Source organism: Hyla sarda, chromosome 9 (genome assembly GCF_029499605.1).
Source record: "Hyla sarda isolate aHylSar1 chromosome 9, aHylSar1.hap1, whole genome shotgun sequence".
In the NCBI taxonomy this organism is placed as follows: domain Eukaryota; kingdom Metazoa; phylum Chordata; class Amphibia; order Anura; family Hylidae; genus Hyla; species Hyla sarda.
In genome coordinates this window covers 9,178,370-9,192,316 of record NC_079197.1, presented here as the reverse complement: position 1 = coordinate 9,192,316, position 13,947 = coordinate 9,178,370, and the positions used below count along the sequence as shown (strand labels likewise).

General features: G+C 38.1%; 1 protein-coding gene across 1 annotated transcript; it reads left to right on the top strand.

The window, feature by feature from the left end:
• The first annotated feature begins 456 nt into the window (after positions 1–456).
• LOC130290447 (myosin-4-like) lies at positions 457–13,429 on the top strand. Its single transcript, XM_056538084.1, has 39 exons — positions 457–660; positions 939–1,082; positions 1,289–1,445; positions 1,543–1,570; positions 1,649–1,760; positions 1,896–1,988; positions 2,073–2,136; positions 2,224–2,322; positions 2,449–2,552; positions 2,642–2,780; positions 3,442–3,560; positions 3,648–3,797; positions 3,882–4,052; positions 4,139–4,445; positions 4,525–4,598; positions 4,737–4,824; positions 4,908–5,025; positions 5,414–5,537; positions 5,620–5,756; positions 5,844–6,099; positions 6,177–6,419; positions 6,505–6,681; positions 6,758–6,903; positions 6,989–7,079; positions 7,472–7,861; positions 7,950–8,076; positions 8,186–8,304; positions 8,458–8,654; positions 8,731–8,914; positions 9,014–9,179; positions 9,745–9,869; positions 9,957–10,265; positions 10,396–10,599; positions 10,694–10,819; positions 10,912–11,082; positions 12,728–12,832; positions 12,908–13,003; positions 13,113–13,247; positions 13,329–13,429. Exons 1-39 carry the CDS (start codon positions 457–459, stop codon positions 13,344–13,346), a joined length of 5,817 nt encoding a protein of 1,938 aa, XP_056394059.1. The 3' UTR covers positions 13,347–13,429.
• Positions 13,430–13,947: the final 518 nt, after the last annotated feature.

Here is a 13,947-nt window from a genome sequence, read left to right as displayed (position 1 = left end):
CCGGCCATTATGGCCGGAAGAAGCACTTAATAGTGCAAAACTGAGCTTTTTGCCTATCTGTACCCCCCTGGTATATGTCCCTCTCTCCAGTTTGCTATGTGAGTGGCTGGCTTTCATTTTCTCTCTGTCATAAATGCACTGGGACTGCTTTTATATGGTCAAAGAACTTCTTTACCACGTGTAGTAAGATTTTAGTTTACAGAAAGCGGTAAACTCAATATATAGAGTAACATATCACATAGAATAACAGAATTGATACAAACGTATATAAGTTATACCAACAACATGGCATGGGAGTGTGGGTTCAGCCACATGCAGCAACCGGAAAGCTGGAATATAACCTCAGACTCACACACAGATCTGATTCAGGATGCAGAAAAATATTCAGATATTGATAAATCCAACCTTTCTTTTCAAACTATTTATTTTTCCCATCCATTACAGATTGCCTCAGCCATGTCGGGAGATGGTGAGATGGCGATTTTTGGGGCAGCCGCACCTTTCCTGCGAAAATCAGAAAAAGAAAGAGTGGAGGCTCAGAATAAACCATTTGATGCCAAGAACAGTTGTTTTGTGGATGATCCCAAAGAGCTGTATGTCAAAGGTCTGATCACCGCCCGAGACAGTGGTAAAGTGACTGTGAAGACCGATGATGGAAGGGTAAAAATACAATTATTAATTTATTGCATGAAAGAAGGTTTACTACCATTAAATATTAAGTCAGTTTTAGATAGCAGTACGGTGAATCTTCTGAGATTGGGTTTTATTTACTTATAATAAATGGTGTAGAAAAGAGATCAAGGTTAATACTATTAATAATACCCCCCCCCCCCCACTGAGTGGATGGTGAACTATTGGTATATATAGTATGACATACCGTAGTTCATTTACTTAGTTCACTAATCCTCCAACTAAACCAAGTATCTTGTTCTCTCCAGGAGGTAACTGTTAAAGACAGCCAGGTTTACCCTCAGAACCCTCCCAAGTATGATAAAATTGAAGACATGGCCATGATGACCCATCTGAATGAGGCGTCTGTGCTGTATAACCTCAAAGAGCGTTACGCAGCCTGGATGATCTATGTAAGTCTTGTTTTATTCCCTTATGGTGAAAATCACAAAAGTAAAAAATCTGAATAACTTAAAGCCACCAAACGTGTTGTTGTGCCGTTGATATATCAAGGGATAATGTACCCTTTATTAGCGAAACAATTCTTTTTTAACTAAATAACTTATAATATAACATAAAATACGTACTCAGAATAATTACCTTATCTGTCCATTTCCAGACCTACTCCGGCCTTTTCTGCGTCACTGTAAATCCCTACAAGTGGCTGCCGGTGTATAACCCGGAAGTTGTTGCCGGCTACAGAGGAAAGAAGCGCATGGAAGCCCCACCACACATCTTCTCCATCTCTGATAACGCCTATCAGTTCATGTTAACAGGTCATTTTTATTGTCTACTCACATTATTCGACTTCTCTAAATTTCATCTGAATTGTGTATACAATTACTTATAGCTTCCTTTCTTTGCAAATTTCAGACCGTGAGAACCAGTCTATCCTTATCACGTAAATATAACATTTATTATATTCCAACCTTAATAGACTTGTTGCTATGATTAACTAACATTTTTCCCTTGTAACCAGCGGAGAATCTGGTGCTGGAAAGACTGTGAACACCAAGCGTGTCATCCAATACTTTGCGACAATTGCAGCTATTGGGGATTCAAAGAAGAAGGAGCCGATCAACAGCTTGAAGGTGAACCCCTAAGTTGTATCTTTGTATTGTGTATAAAAGCATGCTTGACTATACAGACTCAACGTATACAGGTACATCACAAAAATGTGGACATCAGAGATACAACCTGACTCAGATATTCCTTAACATTATCAGGGAACACTGGAAGATCAAATCATCCAGGCTAACCCTCTGCTGGAAGCCTTCGGTAATGCCAAAACTGTGAGAAATGACAACTCCTCTCGTTTTGTAAGTATTAACAATCTTACTGGTTTCTTCAAAATTTGTACAAGAGTTTTTATCCTAATGAAGATGCCATGTCACAATCCTTAGGGTAAATTCATCAGAATTCATTTTGGAACTACAGGAAAACTGTCTTCTGCTGATATTGAGACCTGTAAGTCTTCAATAAAAAAAACTGTATTGTAGTCCTTCAGTATTTGTCTTCTTTCCACCAATGACATGAAATATTACTCATCTACAGACCTGCTGGAAAAGTCCAGAGTTACATTCCAGCTTTCAGCTGAAAGAAGCTACCACATCTTCTACCAGATCCTGACAAACAAGAAGCCGGAACTCATTGGTAACTTTGCTTTATTTATATGTAACTAAGCAGAGACTTGTGTTACAGATGTATAGATTTATGAATGACATCTAGTAGTATCAATTTATAAATATGGATGTTGCTTAATATTCTTTTCTTTCCTAGAAATGCTTCTCGTCACTACTAACCCATATGACTTCCCCTACATCAGTCAAGGTGAAATTTCGGTTAAGAGTATTGATGATGAAGAGGAGCTGATAGCTACAGACGTAAGACAAATACCACATACGTTTCCTTAGACTCTTTTTTTTATATTGTTAGTGTTTTGGAGTATATAATGACACATATTTGTTTGCAGACTGCTATCGACATCCTGGGTTTCTCACCAGATGAAAAGGTTGGCATCTACAAGATGACCGGAGCAGTCATGCACCATGGCAACATGAAATTCAAGCAAAAGCAAAGAGAGGAGCAGGCTGAGCCTGAAGGCACTGAAGGTACTATAAATATTAAGAGAAAGAGAAGATCATCGACCGCTCACCCAGCAATCACACACCTTCTGTGCACGGATCCACCAGTCCCACCTCCGGCTCCAATAGTAGACAAAACGAAAATTATGTCCAGCACCAGGATGTGGATAAAAACGGGTTTCTTTATTTAATGTAGATAGCTACATAAATGAAATCTCTAGAGATTTCATGTATGTAGCTGTCTTCATTAAATAAAGAAACCCGTTTTTATCCACATCCTGGTGCTGGACATAATTTTCGTTTTGAAGGTACTATAAATATTCGGTGTGGCTCCTTTAGACTTACATCAGAGCAAAGTGAAAAGCCAACACTGGAAAACAACCACCCTCCAAGCGACCATCTGGGGTATCAGTTCAGAGCCACATACAATGATGAAAAACATGGTCAGAGCAGAAATAAAGGCCCAGAATATTTTACAGCTGCAATTTTATTTTAAGCACCCCAAAGAGCAATGTTTTACAAGTGCAGCTTGAAAAAGGCAACACTGCCAAAATGTTGCATCTTATGGTAGATAGAATAAAATTACAGCTGTAAGATATTCCGGGTTTCCATCTCAGTTGTGACTTCCACATGGTTCCTTTAGACTGTTTTATTCTGTTAATTAAAAATATCATTACCTCTCCCTTAGTTGCTGATAAAATCGCCTACTTGATGGGTCTGAACTCTGCGGATCTTCTGAAGGCTTTGTGTTATCCAAGGGTCAAAGTCGGCAATGAATTTGTCACCAAAGGTCAAACTGTTCAACAGGTAAAAAGTGCCAAAAAATTGACATAAATAATACAATAAAATATGAACAGTGTTTTGATTTAAACAATAATTGTCCTGTTTTTTTAGGTTTATAATTCCGTTGGAGCCCTCAGCAAGTCAGTCTTTGAGAAGCTTTTCTTGTGGATGGTCACTCGTATCAACCAGCAGCTAGACACTAAACAACCGAGACAGTTCTTCATTGGCGTCCTTGACATTGCTGGTTTTGAGATATTTGATGTAAGAAAAAATGTAAAGGAGTCATTGGGGTCTGTTTTTCTATTTACAAGTTTTTAATCTCTAATTTCTTATCATCTTCTCTAGTTCAACAGTCTTGAGCAGCTCTGCATTAACTTCACCAATGAGAAGCTGCAGCAGTTCTTCAACCATCACATGTTTGTCCTGGAACAAGAAGAGTACAAGAAGGAAGGAATCGACTGGGAATTCATTGACTTTGGTATGGATCTGGCTGCTTGCATTGAGCTCATTGAGAAGGTTGGTACTATTTTTATTTATTAATTTCTCCTAAACACAAGAAAACTGATATATATGACTGGTAATTTGTTGTTTTCTGCTCATAGCCCATGGGAATCTTCTCAATCCTGGAGGAAGAGTGCATGTTCCCCAAAGCTAGCGACACTTCCTTTAAGAACAAGCTCTATGACCAGCATCTCGGCAAGTGCAAGAACTTTGAGAAACCCAAACCTGGTAAAGGAAAGGCAGAAGCTCACTTCTCCTTGGTGCATTATGCTGGGACTGTGGATTATAACATCAGTGGCTGGCTGGACAAAAACAAGGACCCACTGAACGAGACTGTCATTGGCCTCTACCAGAAATCTTCAGTGAAACTTCTGTCCTTCCTCTATTCCAGCTATTCTGGATCTGATGGTAAGTACACAGCAGATAAGGCTGTTCTTTACAGTAGTTGTGTATTTGTGATTTTTTTATGTAATAATTTTATTTATAGCCCCAGATGCTGGAGGAAAGGGTGGAAAGAAGAAAAAGGGATCATCTTTCCAGACCGTCTCGGCTCTCTTCAGAGTGAGTTCTTCCTATGTGTCAAAAATAGACTATGCTTCTTTACTACACTAGTTATAGGGAAAACTAAATAGATATCCAAAGATGTATGAACATCTGCCTGTGGAATCCAGTAACAAGTACATTTTTCTCATTCCATAGGAAAACCTGAACAAGCTTATGACTAACCTGAGGAGCACTCACCCTCACTTTGTGCGTTGTCTGATTCCCAATGAGACCAAAACTCCAGGTAAATTTCTGCCATTAAATATTAACTGATTCTTCTCACACTTAAAGTTTTATTATTAATGATCTATATGTCTCCCTCTGCAGGTATCATGGAGAATCAACTGATCATCCACCAGTTGAGATGTAACGGTGTGCTGGAGGGTATCAGAATCTGTCGAAAGGGGTTTCCCAGCAGGATCCTCTATGGTGACTTCAAACAGCGGTAATTACCTGGTCATGACAAATAGTTAGTCATTTCTTGTAAAAGGGTCATCCCTGGTGAGCAAACTCCTCTTAAAATGAAAATAACCAGTGATCAAATGATCACTGCAGGCACTGTTGTTATAACCCTGGTGTTCCGGTTTTACCACAGAGAGATGCTCTTTATGGTCACTTGACATTCATCATTACTGACCATTAAAATGAACAAATGACCATGTTATAGTTGGTTTCATTGAGTATGTCTGCAGAGAAGGGTCCCAAGTGGGATTTTGAAGGGAGAAGGTGATACGACTCTTTTAAGTATCCCTAGAACCCAATCTGTTACAGTATCTGGAATTCACCTATTTGTCCTTAAACTAACACGTTTATTTATCCATGGGTCATCACAGTTACAAGGTCCTCAATGCCAGTGCAATTCCAGATGGGCAATTTATCGACAGCAAGAAGGCCTCTGAGAAACTCCTTGGCTCTATTGACGTGGATCATACCCAGTACAAGTTTGGACACACTAAAGTAAGGATTACTTTTTGTTTAACAAATATAATTATTTTACTTGTGTTTTGGAACGGAGATTATTAGGTTTATATTTCTTTAGGTTTTCTTTAAAGCGGGACTCTTGGGTACTCTGGAAGAAATGAGAGATGAAAGGTTGGCACAACTCATCACTCGTACTCAGGCTTTGTGCAGAGGATTCCTAATGAGAGTTGAATTCAAGAAAATGACAGAGAGAAGGTAATTACTGTTAAGATTTAGATTTCAATATACAATCTAATGAAAATTTGAAAAACAGTTTATTATAAAACATCTTCTTTCTCATAGAGAATCAATCTTTCTCATCCAGTACAATATCCGTTCATTTATGAATGTTAAGCACTGGCCATGGATGAAGCTGTACTTTAAGATCAAACCTCTTCTGAAGAGTGCTGAGACTGAAAAGGAGATGGCCAACATGAAGGAAGAGTTTGAGAAGACCAAGGAAGCCCTTGCTAAGTCAGAAGCAAGGAGGAAACAACTGGAAGAGAAAATGGTTGCTGTAGTGCAAGAAAAAAATGACTTATTGCTGCAAGTGCAATCGGTAAGATAAAACACTAAAGATAACAATTTATGACATTATTAATGGAAGTGATGAAATTGCTTTAATTTTCCAATAAGGAAGGGGAAAGCTTGGCAGATGCAGAAGACAGATGTGAAGGTCTCATAAAGAACAAAATCCAACTGGAATCCAAGATTAAAGAAATCACTGAAAGGCTTGAAGACGAAGAGGAAAGCAATGCAGAACTGACGGCCAAGAAGAGGAAACTAGAAGATGAGTGTTCAGAGCTGAAGAAAGACATTGATGACTTGGAGCTAACTTTGGCTAAAGTTGAGAAGGAAAAGCATGCCACTGAAAACAAGGTAATGGATTTACTATCCTTCCCAACCAATGTCATTTAATTAGAAATAATACAATTCAACACAATTATTGATCCTGTATCCTTAGGTTAAAAATCTTACTGAAGAATTGGCTGCTTTGGATGAGAACATTTCTAAGATTACCAAAGAGAAGAAAGCTCTTCAGGAGGCTCACCAGCAAACTCTAGATGACCTGCAGGCTGAGGAGGACAAAGTCAGCTCTCTGACCAAAGCCAAAACTAAACTGGAACAACAAGTAGATGATGTGAGTGCCCTTACCTGTTATCTGTGAAATGCTAAATAATGGACCTCAGAAATATCATAATATTATTTATCATTAGCTGGAAGGGTCCTTGGAGCAAGAGAAGAAACTTCGTCTTGATCTTGAAAGAGCCAAGAGAAAGCTTGAAGGAGATCTTAAGTTATCTCAAGAAACAGTTATGGATCTTGAAAATGAGAAACAACAAGCTGAGGAAAAACTTAAAAAGTAAGTTTATTTTTACCTACTCAAATTTACTAGGAAATGTGTTTTATGAGGAATTTACTGACAAATATCTAATTTATGAATACAGGAAGGACTTTGAGATAAACCAGCTACAAGGAAAGATTGAAGATGAGCAGTCTCTGGGATCTCAGCTGCAGAAAAAGATCAAGGAGCTGCAGGTATAGGAATGGAATGTAAGATTATTAGAATGTCATCAAACATATAGCAAGTTGGCACTGCATCCGTGCAAATGGAACATACCCCGCAGCTCCACACCATATGATAACCAGCTTCACTGTTTTCCCATGGTGCTCAAATCAGAAAAAAACTTTTTCCACATGGCAAAAAAAGTTAAAAGATGGCACTCACATATATTCTTGAGAAAGTGCTATTGTTAGCGTGAAACGGCCCGTTGGCCAGCCTGTATATATGACCTGACTGTTCAAATAAACGCATTGGACACTGACGATATGTGAATGCCATATTTTACCTTTTTATTGGCAAAAGATTATTAACATGGCTCCTGGAAATCTGTCAGACCATATGTAAATAATTTATGGTTTAATACTAGGCGCGCATTGAAGAAGTGGAAGAGGAGATCGAAGCTGAGCGTGCTGCTCGTGCCAGGGTTGAAAAACAAAGGTCCGACCTCTCTAGAGAACTTGAGGAGATCAGTGAAAGGTTTGAAGAGGCTGGAGGAGCAACCTCAGCTCAGATTGAATTGAACAAAAAGCGTGAGGCAGAGTTCCAGAAGGTGAGACGTGACCTGGAAGAGTCCACTCTTCAGCATGAAGCCACCGCCGCTGCCCTGCGCAAGAAACATGCCGATAGTGTTGCTGAACTTGGAGAACAAATTGATAATCTCCAGAGAGTTAAACAGAAGCTGGAGAAAGAGAAGAGCGAGCTGAAGATGGAAGTTGATGATATTGCCAGCAACCTGGAGAATGTCTGTAAATCTAAGGTACAAGAATCAATCTTTACAAAGAACGTAATATATCTATGTCAACAATACAAACAAATGTTTGCTAACATTGCCTTTTTCTTTTAAGGCCAACCTTGAGAAAGTGAGCCGTGTTCTAGAGGATCAGCTCAGCGAAATTAAGGCAAAAGATGATGAACAACAGCGTCTTATCAATGACCTCACAGCTCAAAGAGCACGTTTCCAGACAGAAAATGGTGCGTATAAAACCTCAAACAGTTAATAATGGGAAGTTTAAGATAGAACTTTTCCCTTGGTTTGCTTTGGTGTTTTGGGTTACACTATTGCTGTCCTATTTCACATTAGGTGAACTATCCCGTCAACTAGAGGAAAAGGAATCTCTGATTTCTCAACTGACCAGAGGAAAACAAGGATTCACACAGCAGGTGGAAGACCTGAAGAGACAACTGGAGGAGGAAATCAAGGTAAGCAAAATGAAACTTTTGATATCTCATCTACAGCCTACAAAATCTAATTTCTAAATGTGACTAAATCTAAATTTATTTTAGCCTTATACACAAAATCTAACTTTCTATGTAGGTATATAACTTAATACATACATAATTTACATACAATAGGCCAAGAACGCTCTGGCTCATGCTCTGCAGTCAGCTCGTCATGACTCTGATTTGCTCCGTGAACAATATGAGGAGGAACAAGAGGCAAAGGCCGAGCTCCAAAGATCTCTGTCCAAAGCCAATGGTGAAGTTGCCCAATGGAGAACCAAATATGAAACTGATGCCATTCAGCGCACAGAGGAACTGGAAGAGGCCAAGTATGACTATATATCATGGTTTATATGTATAGCACAATAGATATGGATAACTTATCTTTCAACTATTTTCTTACAGGAAGAAGCTTGCACAGCGTCTCCAAGATGCTGAGGAGCAAGTAGAGGCTGTAAACTCAAAATGTGCCTCCCTGGAGAAGACCAAACAGAGGCTTCAGGCTGAAGTTGAGGACCTGATGGTTGATGTTGAGAGGGCAAATAGCGCAGCTGCTGCTCTTGATAAGAAACAGAGGAATTTTGATAAGGTAAGATCTGCATATAAAGTCACCATGCCCAGTGAACTAGCAACCTCAGTTCACTTTGTCAAAGAATGAGATTACAAATACATGGTTACCTTTATGCAGGTCCTTATTGAATGGAAACAGAAGTATGAAGAGGGTCAGGCTGAGTTGGAATCATCTCAGAAAGAAGCTCGAAGTCTGAGCACAGAGATCTTCAAGATGAAAAATGCCTATGAGGAAGCTTTAGAACAAGTTGAGACCTTGAAACGTGAAAACAAAAACTTGCAACGTAAGCACTTTACATTGCATGTAAGCCAATAATATCACCTATGGGAAATACAGGGACCCTGAACCTTTCTGGTGGGGCAGATACTGGCCACTACATTCAGAGGGAGAAAGAAAGGAGAGGTTTCTACACACGTGTGGCTGTCTCCATTTACCTTTATGGTAGCTTTAGGACCTACAGAGTAATATGTGGGTAAGTCTTTAAAGACTTGCCTACATATTACTCAGTAGTTCCTAAAGCTACCATAAAGGTAAATGGAGACAGCCACACATGTGTTATCCTTTAATGTTCAACACTGCACACACTTTAAAGAAGTTGTAAGACGATAAAACCTATTTTGAATTGTTTAATAAATAAACATATATTGGTGAATATATTTATTTTACTACCTTTCCGTGATCGTTTATGCTTTCCTGCTGCTTTTATTATATATCCTGTAATGGATTTCTTCTGGACAACACCTTCAAGCATAATTAGTACCAATCCCTATATAAACTAACCCATGGGTTCTTATTATCTATGCCCAGGCCAGTAGTAATGGAATGAACATAAGTCTGTTTTATTACAGAGGAGATTTCAGATCTGACTGAACAAATTGGAGAATCAGGCAAGTCCATCAACGAGCTGGAGAAATCTAGAAAGCAAGTGGAACAGGAGAAGGGAGATCTGCAAGCTGCACTTGAGGAAGCTGAGGTTCAAAATCATTTTGGAAAATCAAAGCTCTTCAAAAATGTTCAATAGATCAGTTAATCACTAAAAAGCTTGTTATGTTCCTTATAGGGATCTCTGGAACATGAAGAAGGAAAAATCCTCCGTATCCAGCTTGAGCTGAACCAAGTAAAATCTGAGGTTGACAGGAAAATTGCAGAGAAAGATGAAGAAATTGAACAGATTAAGAAAGGCAGCCAGAGAATTATTGACACCATGCAGAGCACATTAGACTCAGAGATCAGGAGCAGGAATGATGCCCTGAGACTGAAGAAGAAGATGGAAGGAGACCTGAATGAACTAGAAATTCAATTGAGCCATGCCAATCGCCAAGCCGCCGAATCGCAGAAACAGCTTAGAAATGTGCAAGCACAACTGAAGGTAATGCCATAGGTGACAATTAGATTATGCATCACTGCTGACTGCCCCTTTGTTTAGTCTAAATATTTTTTGCAGCATTGAGAAATCAAGGATACATACTTTTATTATATTAAATCTATCTAACTTTAAGGATGCCCAGCTCCAGCTCGATGATGCCCTCAGGAGTCAGGAAGACCTAAAGGAACAAGTGGCTGTTGTGGAACGTAGAAATAACCTGCAACAGGCTGAGATTGAGGAAATCCGTTCTGCTCTGGAACAGACAGAAAGGTCCCGTAAAGTGGCAGAGCAGGAACTTCTGGATGCAAGCGAACGCCTTCAGCTTCTTCATTCCCAAGTAAGACGTTCTGCTAGTATGTTGTTCCTGGGTTAAATATAATGGTGGAGATGGAAAACTGTAGGATGTCTCCTTTTTTTTTTTTTTTACTTAGAACACAAGCCTTATCAACACCAAAAAGAAGTTAGAGAATGATGCCAGTCAACTGCAAAATGAAGTTGAGGAAGCAGTCCAAGAAGCCAGAAATGCAGAAGAAAAGGCCAAGAAGGCAATTACTGATGTATGTAATACATGTTCTATAAATATATCTGCCAATATACAGTAATTTATATTAGAAGCTTCTATTTCTGATATTCTTTCATATGCTTATAGGCTGCACTTATGGCAGAAGAACTGAAGAAGGAGCAGGACACCAGCGCCCACTTAGAGAGAATGAAGAAGAACCTTGACCTGACAGTGAAGGATCTTCAGCATCGTCTGGATGAAGCCGAACAGCTGGCACTGAAAGGTGGCAAGAAACAGCTCCAAAAACTGGAGTCCAGGGTAAGGCCTGGATAATTGCCTTCAACTTCACAAAACTTGAAAGCAAAACTTCTTAAAGGGGTAGTCCAGGAAAAAAACTTATATATATATATATATATATATAGTAAATTTGAGTAGCCGTATTAGTCCAGTGATGCAGATGCAAATCATAAAATGTTGCAGTATCTTGTAATACCTTTTTTATTGGACTAACAGAATTTTGTAGAGACAAGCTTTCGGGATTCTTCCCTTTATCAAGTCCTCCCTTTATCAAGTCCAAAGCAAATCAAATTCATCAAGTCCAAAGAGATTTGCTTAGGACTTGATAAAGGGAGGAATCCCGAAAGCTTGTCTCTAGAAAATGCTGTTAGTCCAATAAAAAAGGTATTACAAGATACTGCAACATTTTATGATTTGCATCTATATATATATATATATATATATATATATATATATATATATATATATACATATATATATATATATATATATATATATATATATATATATATTAATTAACTGGCTCCAGAAAGTTAAACAGATTTGTAAATTACTTCTATTAAAAAATCTTAATCCTTCCAGCTGTTGATTGGGCCGATGCCCGGCATTAACCCTTTAGACGTCACGCTCAAAGCTGATCGCGGTGTCTAAAAAGAAAGTGAAAGTGTCCCAGCAGCTCAGAGGAGCTGATCGGGAATATCGCGACATAATCGCGATTTTCCGATCAGTTTACCGGACGACGACAGGGTCCTCACCTGCCTCTTCATCGTCCGTTCGGCGATCTGCTGTTCCTAGCCTGTGCAGCTGGCCAGAGCAGCAGATCACAGGTTACACTGATCAGTGCTTTGCTATGACAGAGAACTGATCAGTATATGCAGTCAGAATATTGCATGTTTTAGCCTGCTGTGGGGCTGAAATAATTTTTTTTTTAAAGTGTAAAAAAAAAAAACACTTCCCTAATAAAAGTCAAAATCCCCCCTTTTCCCATTTTTTAAGTGAAATAACGTAATAATAAAAAAAATCATATGTGGTACCGCCGTGTGTGTAAATGTCCGAACTATTAAAATATAAGATTAGCTAAACAGGACGGTCGATGGCGTACACGTAAAAAAAATACTAAAGTCCAAAATTGCGCATTTTTGGTCACTTCATATACCATTTTAATAAAAATCGATCAAAAAGTCCCATCAAAACAAAAATGGTACATATAAAAACTACAGACCATGGCGCAAAAAATGAGCCCTCATATAGCCCCGTATGCGGAAAAATAAAAAGTTTAAAAAGTTATAGGGGTCAGAAGATCACAATTTTAAACCTACTAATTTTGGTGCATGTAGTTAGGATTTTTTTAAAGTAGTAAAATAAAATAAAACCGACATAAATTGGTTATCCTTGTGAGTGTATGGACCTACAGATTAAAGATCTTTTACCGATAATTGCACTGTGTATAAACGGAAACCCCCAAAAGTTACAAATTAGCGTTTTTTCTTCCTATTTTACCCCACAAATATATTTTTGGGGGTTTTGCGGTAGATTCAGTTATTAAATGATTTATGTCATTACAAAGTACAATTTGGGGTGCAAATGAAATTGCAAAAACGAAAAATGGTCCTTAAATGAAAATGGGCTTAGTCCTTAAGCGTTTAAATACTGATGGTCTCCTTAGGTCCATGAATTAGAAAATGAGCTGGACAATGAACAGAAGCGTGGTACTGAAGCCATTAAAGGAGTCCGCAAATATGAAAGAAGAGTAAAGGAACTTACTTACCAGGTAAAGTGTTCTTTAAGTTAGATGTGATTTATTAAGTATTATTTGATTGCTTCTAACAATATTATCTTTTTGTAGACCGAGGAGGACAGGAAAAATGTCTTAAGACTTCAGGATCTGGTAGACAAGCTGCAGCTGAAGGTCAAAGCCTACAAGAGACAGGCTGAGGAGTCTGTAAGTTGGGGAAAATGCAAAATCCCTGAATAAAGTGATCATCCAAGGTCCTTTGTAGAGTACATTGTTGCATATCTATTTTATTTTGGTTCTATTAAATTACTTTCAGGAGGAACAGGCCAATGCCCATCTTTCCCGCTTCAGAAAGGTCCAGCATGAGTTGGAGGAAGCTGAAGAAAGAGCTGATATTGCTGAGTCCCAAGTAAACAAACTCAGAGCCAAGAGCCGCGACATTGGTGGCAAGGTACAGGACAATGTTACACAGCAAATGTATTACAATTTCTGATTTTCCACATTGTGAAATCTTGGTCTTTTGTCTTTTCAGAAAGAGCGAGAGGAATAAAGACTCATCCACAAGAGAGGATACTGAAATTTGCAAAATGTAAATTTCTGTTCCCAGTATGAATAAACCTCAATTTTTTGCTTTTCACAAAAGTGTTTCTCTTTTGTTATTTCATATTATTTGTTTTCCTGAAATAGTTTCGGACATGTAGAAGGTTTCAATTGTATGCTTCAAAATGGATAGTTGAAATCACAAAGTAAATAAAAATGATGACTGTTTTCCTTTAAGAGCGAATAGAATATAATTTTTTTTACAATGTTTGTAATTTTGTTGCACCACATACATCATGTATGTGGTGCAACAAAATTACAAATATTGTAAAAAAAATTACATTCTATTCACTCTTAAAGATGAAAATGAAATGTATGGTATGTATTTATTGGTGAATGATTTAAGTAGTACATCATCTACTACTAAAATCATTATTCACTAATAAATTTCAGTTTTCATCTTTTTTAAACATCAAATGCATATCTTCTATTAAATATAATTTCATGGATAGTCTCAAGAATAAAAATATTTTAAAAGTCAGCTAACTATGAATGAACTCTTGGTAGTTGGTACCTTTTGTATGTTGTTATCATCCAGGCTATTATAAAAC

Bases quoted from the DNA above. Each gene is read 5' to 3' on its own strand.
- LOC130290447 (XM_056538084.1), top strand. From the start codon at position 457: ATGTCGGGAGATGGTGAGATGGCGATTTTTGGGGCAGCCGCACCTTTC. The intron at 1,989-2,072 runs GTAAGTATTAAC...CACAATCCTTAG, and splicing joins ATGACAACTCCTCTCGTTTT to GGTAAATTCATCAGAATTCA. The intron at 6,904-6,988 runs GTAAGTTTATTT...TTATGAATACAG, and splicing joins GCTGAGGAAAAACTTAAAAA to GAAGGACTTTGAGATAAACC.